Here is a 9,400-nt window from a genome sequence, read left to right as displayed (position 1 = left end):
ATCCATTGAGGTCTGAGCCTCTCTCCTCTTAAATTCCATCAACATTCTTATCAGGGTTTCAAACTTTCAAAGTCCTCTCTGTCACAGTTTTCTTCCAGTTGAAGATCGATCTTCCACTTCTCACTGACCGTTTTGCTACTGATGTAATGATCCCCTAAATTAGGGCAACAAATCATAGGAATTCCTGCTACAATGCTCTCTAGGGTCGAATTCCAACCCAAGCCTATGCATGGGTGAAACCCACCCATTGACTTGTTGCCCAAGACCTCCTTTTGCGAAACCTAGTTCACTATGTACCTCTCTCTTTTGTCCATATTTCAAGCTCGATAGGAATTGTCTCCATATATATAAACCCAGAGTGATGTCGGACCGTACAACCCACCGGTATCAGTCCGACATATAAATTGAATGACCTTCCGAAATGAAAATTGGTTCCTCAATAGGGAGCAAATTAATTGATTACATATGCATACCTACAATTAGATTGCACGTGAGGAGCCATGTTTGGAGCATGGAATCGAAAGATTTCACATTAGAAAAGTGACAAAAGAAAATAGAACTTATAAGTGGATGACTCACACCCAATTATAAGAGGTTGTTTGTGTTAAAACCCAACAACCTAATAGAGTAATAGGTGAATAAGTTCATATAAGATTGGCAGGATAATGAGTCGCGAATCATACTTGTCGCTGTTTAAATGAGGCGATTTTCAAATCCAAAGCAAAACGAATATTTACAGTCAAATATGCCAACAAATGCTAAATTTAAAATGATTTCGTATGCCGCAAATCAGCTCTCAGACTGGTAAAACTGTATTTTAGATTGGACCAAATTCTCAGGTCGATCTCTTTCGTACGTAATATATTCCAATATCTAAACTCAGAAGATACAAAACTCACTCATCTTGTTCATCGAATTGCAAACAAATTGTGATTGTTTAAATTTCCTATAATCAGGAGCTCCAAGTTGTGTTGGGAAGATCCCCTTTGATAACATTGCCACGGGCTAGTTCTGAATTTCCTTCTTTAATTTCAAGTTCCATCAAAGTTCTTATCATTGTCTCAATGTTCTCTCTTTTATTGACTTGAGAATTCCATGACATTTACCTTGTTTATTGTCTATATCACTGGACTGGGGTTAGACAGCGATCTGGAGTTTTCCGTTTGTCTTTGGCCGGAGAAATATATATAAATGAACGTGATAGAGTAGAACATAAAGGTATAATGTCCCCCAATAATAAACTGGTAACGTGCACCAGTGTACCAAAATTAAAGACCAAAGCCTATCGCAATTACAAATTGAAATGAAGAAATCTAACAATTTTGAAGAAAAAAAATATATATCGAGAGAAATGTGGTCGTAGAACGTATTAGCAGGCTAGCTAGGATAGTGTGCTAATCTTGACCATTGCCAATTGCAGATGACCGGAGCAGGAAGAAATAATAGGAAATGCGAGTAATTACCCAAAATGTAATCAATCATGGAAATTAAACAACTAAACAAGGGACGTGACCATCACACTCCACTTTCGTATAGTTTTTTATTTTATTTTTATTACATCAACAACTAATCTTGCGTGAATCTAATTCACGATCTCTAATTTACAAAGATAAAACTAATGTCACTAAATCAAATGAAAAAGTATTGAGTCACTCTCATATAGTTGAAAAAGAGTAATTAAATTGAATTAATCATGAAAATTAAATGAGGAAAGTGATTTTCACACTCCAACTAGCTAGCTATATAAAAGTGGAGTGCAATGAGTGGATTGCAAGCAATATTATATATGGTGAAGTGGAGTGTTGAAATCATCACCCTTAAACAAACGCTAAAATGACAATCTAATTACATATGTTCCAAAAACAAAAAACAAAAAAACCTATATATGTTCAACAAATCTTATCATAGTATATTGTCTACGTATTTTGATTTTGTTAAATATATGTCAATACCTGTAAATAATGCTGATCTCAAATTTTCAAAAGAATCAACGAAGAATACAATAGTGGAGGATCCTTTCCAGTTTTATTAATAATTGGAGCCAGGCAAATTAATTACAAACAAATAATTATAAATTAACAATGGTGATTTCCTAGTCATCTGTTTGGCTAGGTAATCACAAAATTACAAGCATCACAAAATTCACAAAGCAACAACTTAATACAAAGGAGAAAAAAAAATTAAAATTACCCAATAAGGAATAACATGGAACCAGTTTAATCCCTAACCCTTTCACTGTGGTCTTGTAGGCATATTCCTAATGTCTTGGATTAACATCTCCAAGTTGTGGTTTGAAGATCCACCTTTCGCAACACTATCACAAGCAACTTTTGAAATTGTGTCCATTGAGCTCTGAATCTCTCCCCTCTTAAATTCCATCAGCATTCTTATCATGGTTTCAATGTCCTTTCTGTCGCAGTTTTCTTTCAATCGAAGGCCAATCTTCCACTTCTCACAAACACTTCTGCTAGTGATGTGCTGATCCCCTAAATAAGGCCAACAAATCATAGGAACTCCTGCTACAATGCTCTCTACTGTAGAATTCCATCCGTTGTGGGTCAAGAACCCACCCAATGACTTGTGAACCAAGACTTCCTCTTGCGAGACCCAATTCACTATGCACCCTCTTTCTTTTGTCCCAATTTCAAGCTCGATGGGAATCGGGTTTTCACCTAAACCTGAAGTGATGTCGGACTGTACAACCCACAAGAACGGGTGCCCACTGTTGACCAGACCATACCAAAACTCTATGATTTGGGTACGTGTCAAGGTCACTAGGGTTCCGAAGCTGACATAAAGAACCGATTTGGTTGGCTGAGAGTCGAGCCATGTCATGCAATTTGGATCCCCCTTCCCAAGACCGCCGTGTGATGCTAATAATCGCGAGATGTCGCCGATTTGAGAATGTAAGAGAGAGTGGAGAGGGCCGAGAGTGTAAATTTTGGGGAACATGGTTGCCATATGAGATAGACACTGAGCATCAAGTTCGTAAATGGTGTCGAGGATTAGAGCTGAAGCTCGTTTTTGTGTCTGAGTTTCGTGGATGGCGAATTGGAGAGCAGGGTGGCTCGACTGTTTTACCCTACAAAAACCAGGTAAATCTACACGTCGCAGAAGACCTTCCATTCCGGGGACACCAGTGATTTCCGCATTCATGTCGTCATCTGTTCATCAAATATATATTATAAGATATGTTTAGAGACAATCAAGAAAGTTCAGGTAACTAACCACTGCAAGTGGCCTAGTGATTCTTGCCTAGTTGGGTGTACTCCCCAATCTAGGTTCGAGCCTCAAAGCTATCAAAGTAGCCAGACACTGTGCTGCAATGCACAATTGGAGCATTTCACATGCTCCGAAGGGGTTTATTTTGGATTTAGGAAACCTTTGGATTCCCTTTGACAAAGTCAAAAAAATAAAAATAAAAGGTTCAGGTAACTATGTATTATTGGTGGATGATTGGTCTTGTATCCCAAATCTAGCTCTTCATGCATGTTAAACAACACAAATCATATGTTCAGAGGTTTAATTAAGCAGGCTTTTACGCGAGTGCGATGACGAAGTCACGTAGAATTGCCACTATGCTACCTTAGGCTTAGGGTATTAGAATTTCGGCTTTTCAATATCTGACGAGAGGAGTAGCTTTGTATCTGATAAAATAGAAGGTCTAATTTTGTTCTTTGGAATCGTTTTAAAAATTGAAGGAAAATATATAATAGGGTTACTAAATTACCTTACCAAATCTTATGTTGCCAACTAAAAATATCTCATACGAGTTTGTTAAATAAATGCAGTTCATGCAATCATAGGATCGATTGGATTAAAATGGTTATTCACCTGGGAAAGGAAGCTGGCCTTGTTCGATGAGGTTGGGGAGACAAAGACAAGTCCACATGTAAGGAGCACAACCAACATCAAAACTAAGTATGGGCAACCCCAACTCTTCTGCAACATCAAAGGCAAAAGTCACAAGTCCATCTGTTATAATACATGTTGGCGGCGGCAGCGCGACACCGTTGGCCTTAAGGGATGACTGGAGCAGCTCCTTAAAATGAGGCTTAATTGATGTCTTCAATGCGATCAACAACTCGCTGCCCAAAGTGCGTGGGTGGTCATCGGGGAGACCGTCCAAGATGGACTCAAAGTGGAGGGTGGGGAAGTGGGCGGAGAGGGCACGGAGGTTCGCTAAGCGGTTGTGGTTGTGGCGCGTGTTGACGAAGGTGACGTGAAGGCCTGCATGGCACAGAAGCTCTGCTAAGCATAGCAAGGGTTTGATGTGGCCTTGCAGTGGAAATGGAAAGATCACCACGTGAGATTGAGATTTCTCCATGGAGTTAACGAAGCTTCTGAAATCGCTTTTACATTCGATTCCTATGGCTTGCTACTTCTAAGTTTGTAGGTACGTACTAATGCATAGAGAAGGTGGCCACCTTTTATAGTCGCTATAGACAAGCTTGTTAATATTTTTTTTTTGCTCTTTTTGGTCACGTGTCTAAAATTTTACCGCGTTCAAAGGCTAAACAGTACATGCGCATAAAATGTTAATTAATTAATCAAACTTATAGAAACTGAGCAATCGATATGGTTGTCGCTTACGAAAAGCCTTAAATGCAATTATGTTTTGTTTGATGCAAATATTTGAAGATGCAATAGTTTGGTCAAGTACTCCTTCAAAAAACTAGTTTTGTCAAGTACGAACTCCTTGACCTATTATACGTAGACTTTATCTCACCCAACTTTAAGGAAAAATTAGCGTCAATAATATTTGTGGCGCAAGAATTTTGAGCATAAGAGATACCCAGTCATATATGCTCCAATCTTCAAATTATAATATACGTACGTAGTAATTAAGAGTTGTACATAGAACAAGTTCGGCAAACATTTGCCAAATGCACCAAAATATATATGGTAAAAGTATACTGAGCACGTTGAATACCTTCGAGTCATGTAACGTTGTGCATAATACGTTACTCCTTGATTTTAGTCGCACAATACAACTGCAAAAAGCCAGTTCTAAAATGGTCAACCCCATCAACATCCCTTGAAGAAGTTTGTAACTTGTTCCCTTCTTGGCTTCTTCCATTGGCAAGTCAAGACATTATCAGCTTGTTCCTTTAATTATTTGTTGTAGACTTAATCACTGCAGAGTTGATTCACAATTAAGTTTCTTGATCTTTCTACCAAGGTCCTCTCGATTTTTGGCCAACACTTGATTCCCATAATTAATTTTTGCTCTATATATATTGTGCCTGCCATTTGGTCTACGGGATAGAACAACATCGATAATAATGTTTTTTCCTAACAATATATCCCTGAGAAACAAACTAACTAGAATGCAAATATATGTGTCAAGCAATCAATTTTACTGGACCAAAAATTCAACATATATATATATATATATATATATATATATATGTGTGTGTCTGTAAATATTATGGAATTTCAGATATGCAGCGACAGAATTCATCAGTCAATTCACTCATCTCATGCTGATCAAATTACAAACAAATTATGGTTACTTAATCATGACCAGGATCATGTATGGTACAAATTAAATTCTCAAATTGCTAATTAATTAGGATCTCCGAGTTGTGGAATGATCCTTCTTTGACAACATATATTAATGTCCCGTACCGTTATTTGATTTCAAATAACAATCTTGTTGCACACCACAGTAGTCAGGCGGCTCATGTATGACAATTACGAGGGGGACGTGTTCATTGTTATCCCATCTTTCACTCCCTAATATTTCAAAAACATTAAGTCAGAAATATATATCATTACAGCATGGTCAGCGGTGAGGGTTCGGCCGGTCTCCACTTGGGCTAGGTCACCACCTCAGCCTAATTCTTGAAAATTTTGCTTCCACCGGTAATTTGTTGACCAGCTTCCTCTTGACATTTTCTGACCCAGGCGGCCACGCTGGCCAAGTCCAAACTTGGGTGACGTCAGCCATGACGCAGAGGAGAAGACGCCAGAAACAGTAACTTCTGACAAAGCCAATACCACCCAAAATATCAATTCCATCAAAAGTCAACTATAATCGAAACTAAGTATATAAACATGTAGAGCGTGAGGAGGAGATCAATTTCTATTAGGGCTGTCAATGGGTCGTGTCGGGTCAAGGTATTTGTCGTGTCATAAGATATAAACCCAAACACCTAACCCATTTAATAATTGTGTCAAAAATTTAAACTCAAACCCAACCTATTTATTAAATGGGTTACCAATTTCCAACCCGCTTAACCCATTTAATAAATATGACGTGTCTTGTTAGACAAAATGACACATTTAAGTGTTAATAATGAGACCCATTTAATTAAAAAAATGCATAAATTGATTAAATTCACTAAAAACTCCACAAGACGAAAAATATAAATAATTATATATAATTCATAAATAATCCAATAATTAAAAAGCAAAATATTTCAAATTGTTTAATCCAATGATCAAATGCTCCGAACGTCCACAATTTCAAGAAGAAACATAACACAATCGGGTTATACGGGTTCACTTCGTATTAGCGGGTTGACCCGTGGCAGACCCATTTATTAAATGGGTCATGGCAGGTTGACCCACCACCGACCCGCTTTTTAATCGTGCGGGTTCAACCCGCTTTATTTCGTGCGGGTTTCGAGTCGTATTATGGGGTCGTGTCGAAATTGACAGCCCAAATTTCTATACCTCATGCATCGACAACGGCGACCGGAGTAGCCGAAAAAAGCATAAACATCGCCGCAAGTATCGTGACTTTCGGGGCTCTATTCTCCCTCCTTACTCCACGTATCGCTGAGCCGTAACCGAGAAGAAGTCGGCCATGACAAGACGAACCGAAGATCGGTGATCCGTAGTCGTTTAGCCGCCGGAAACGAAAGTTCTGGTCGGGTCTTCTTTTGGGTCGCCGGATCTCCCGCTCGGGTTGAGGCTCCAGAGTTTTCTAGAGTGATCTGTCGAGTTTGATCCGTTTTGACCCCTATTTATAGCTTTTCGTCAATTAATTTTACAGACCTCTAGCCAATATCTTATCATAGAATATTGTTTACGAATTGCAATTTTGTTTAATATGTCAATTTCTCTAAACAATACTGATCCCAAATTTTCAAAAGAATTAACACAGAAGCATATAATAGTGGAGAATCCTTTCCAGTTTTATTGACAATTGCAGCCAGGCAAGTAAATTGCAAACAAATAATTTAGAAATGAACAGATGGTAATTACCCGGTCATCTGTTTGGCTAGGCACATACAAATACAAGCATCACAAAATTCACAAAGCGACAAATTAATACAAAGGAGGAAAAAAATTAAAATTACCCAATAAGGAATAACGTGGAACCAGTTTAATCCCTAGCCCTCTGACCATGTGTGTTAAATAACCATATACATGCTCACAACATATGCATACAATCATAAAAGGGATCAAGGCTTACCTTCAGCAACCACTGGCATGGATTCCATCTTATGCAGCTGCAAACACGAACATTGAATATAGCCTTCTGTTACTTACCTACTTGCTTCTCAATGGACAGAACAATATGCAAAACGTCGGTAGTAATCAGGGACCAATTAATCTGTATATATAGGAGACTTAACCCTCAAGAAGCTTCCCATTAAAGCTATCATATCGGTTTAGGTTTCCTAGTTAGATTCTTAATGTAACACTTCATTGTAGTCTTTCTTGCAGACTAAGAATATGATTACTTACCTTAATGAATAGATACACTGCTTCATTAAGTTACAAGTATTGATTTACAGTTTGTATCCATGTTAAACTAGGATTGATATTAAGCTAATCATCAATTACTTTATGATGATATGTGTTATGTCCATATTTGATCTTACAATCTCCCCCTTGGACTCACACATATCATGCTCGATGATTTGCACCAGAGAACATCAAAACCTACTTAACTTACTAAAGTGCGCGCCAGATGACAAACTCAAATCGAAAATCCATTCCAACATGGTCAGATCACAGTTACTTATGCAGAGCAAGAAACAGTATACATTTTAACAAAAATGCAAAGTTTCAAAACCACAAACATAAGCTCCTGCAATCCACATATGTCAAACCAGAAGTGATACAATATATGTTAATGTGTATCAACAAGTAAACATATATTAGGTCCTACTTTATGTTTCTAAAACCAGAAACTCAAGCAAATTTACTGAACACTGATGGCTTAAAATTATTGCTTGAACCTCAACATCATGCTATACATGATTTAAGCCATCTTTCAAAACAAGATGATAATTTCCAAAATAAAACAATAAAGCTGCAGCAAAATCATAACTGAAATACCTCAAAATTTTATTGATAATCAAAACTGTCATTACAAATAAGTTGTGATAAACAAACAATAAAAGTTCACAACTAAAATACAAGAACTCAAAAAACTTTAGAATTTTAAATTGCTCCAATTGGACTAACTCTCTACTGAACCTAAGCATCTAGATTAGCTAAGACTCCAATGCTTGTTGTATGCTTATGGAATGCTGCTACTGACAAGGCCTTGGTGAAAGGATCTGCTAGCTGTGAATTTGTGTCAATACTCAAAATAGCTATTTCACCATGCTTTACTCTTTCTCTAACACTGTAATACTTTAGATCAATGTGTTTAGAATTATTTGACCTTTTACTATTCTTGCTAAAGAAAACTGCAGCCTCATTGTCACAATAAATCACAAGTGTTCCAGCCACAATGTGACTCAATACTTTGGTCTGCATGAGAAAATTCCTAATCCAAAGTCCTTCACACACAGTTTCATATACTGCAATAAATTCGGCTTGCATAGTAGAAGTTGAAACAAGTGTTTGTTTCATGGTTTTCCAAGCAATAGCACCTCCTGCAAGCATGAACACATATCCACAAGTCGATTTCTTGGAGTCCGGATAATTCCCTGCAAAATCCGAGTCTGAAAATCCAATGAGTTTTAGATCCTCCACTTGTCTATAAACTAGCATATAACCCTTGGTTCTTTGCAGGTACCTCAACACTTTCTTCCCAGCTACCCAATGTTCATGGCCTGGATTAGATTGGAATCTTGACAAAATCCCTACTGCAAAAGACAAGTCTGGCCTAGTGCAGACTTGTGCATACATGAGACTTCCTACTAGTCTGGCATAAGGCTTTGATTCCATATTTTCCTTTTCAACATCACTATTGGGACTTTGCTTCTTGGTTAACTTATCTCCTTTGGACATGGGAACTTCTCCAACTGCACACTTTTCCATACCAAATCTCTTTAAAACTTTGGTAATATAATTCTGTTGAGACAAACCAAGTAGTCTCTGTGCCCTATCTCTTTTAATCTCAATACCTAATACATAGGATGCTTCTCCTAAGTCTTTCATGTCAAAATTCCTTGACAGAAAACTCTTGGTATCTTTAAGCAATTTAATG

At 37.6% G+C, this 9,400-nt stretch overlaps 1 protein-coding gene across 1 annotated transcript; it reads right to left on the bottom strand.

Moving 5' to 3' along the window:
* Positions 1 to 1,993: 1,993 nt before the first annotated feature.
* On the bottom strand, positions 1,994 to 4,399 carry LOC112193119 (7-deoxyloganetic acid glucosyltransferase). Its single transcript, XM_024333155.2, has 2 exons — positions 3,835 to 4,399; positions 1,994 to 3,164 (listed from the first exon to the last, which is right to left on the bottom strand). The coding sequence occupies exons 1-2, from the start codon at positions 4,325 to 4,327 to the stop codon at positions 2,233 to 2,235; spliced, it is 1,425 nt and encodes a 474-aa protein (XP_024188923.1). The 5' UTR covers positions 4,328 to 4,399; the 3' UTR covers positions 1,994 to 2,232.
* Between the last annotated feature and the right edge of the window lie 5,001 nt (positions 4,400 to 9,400).

This window comes from Rosa chinensis, chromosome 3 (assembly GCF_002994745.2).
Source record: "Rosa chinensis cultivar Old Blush chromosome 3, RchiOBHm-V2, whole genome shotgun sequence".
Taxonomy (NCBI): Eukaryota; Viridiplantae; Streptophyta; class Magnoliopsida; order Rosales; family Rosaceae; genus Rosa; species Rosa chinensis.
The sequence above is the reverse complement of the archived record's forward strand: the minus strand, read 5'-3'. Positions and strand labels throughout refer to the sequence as shown.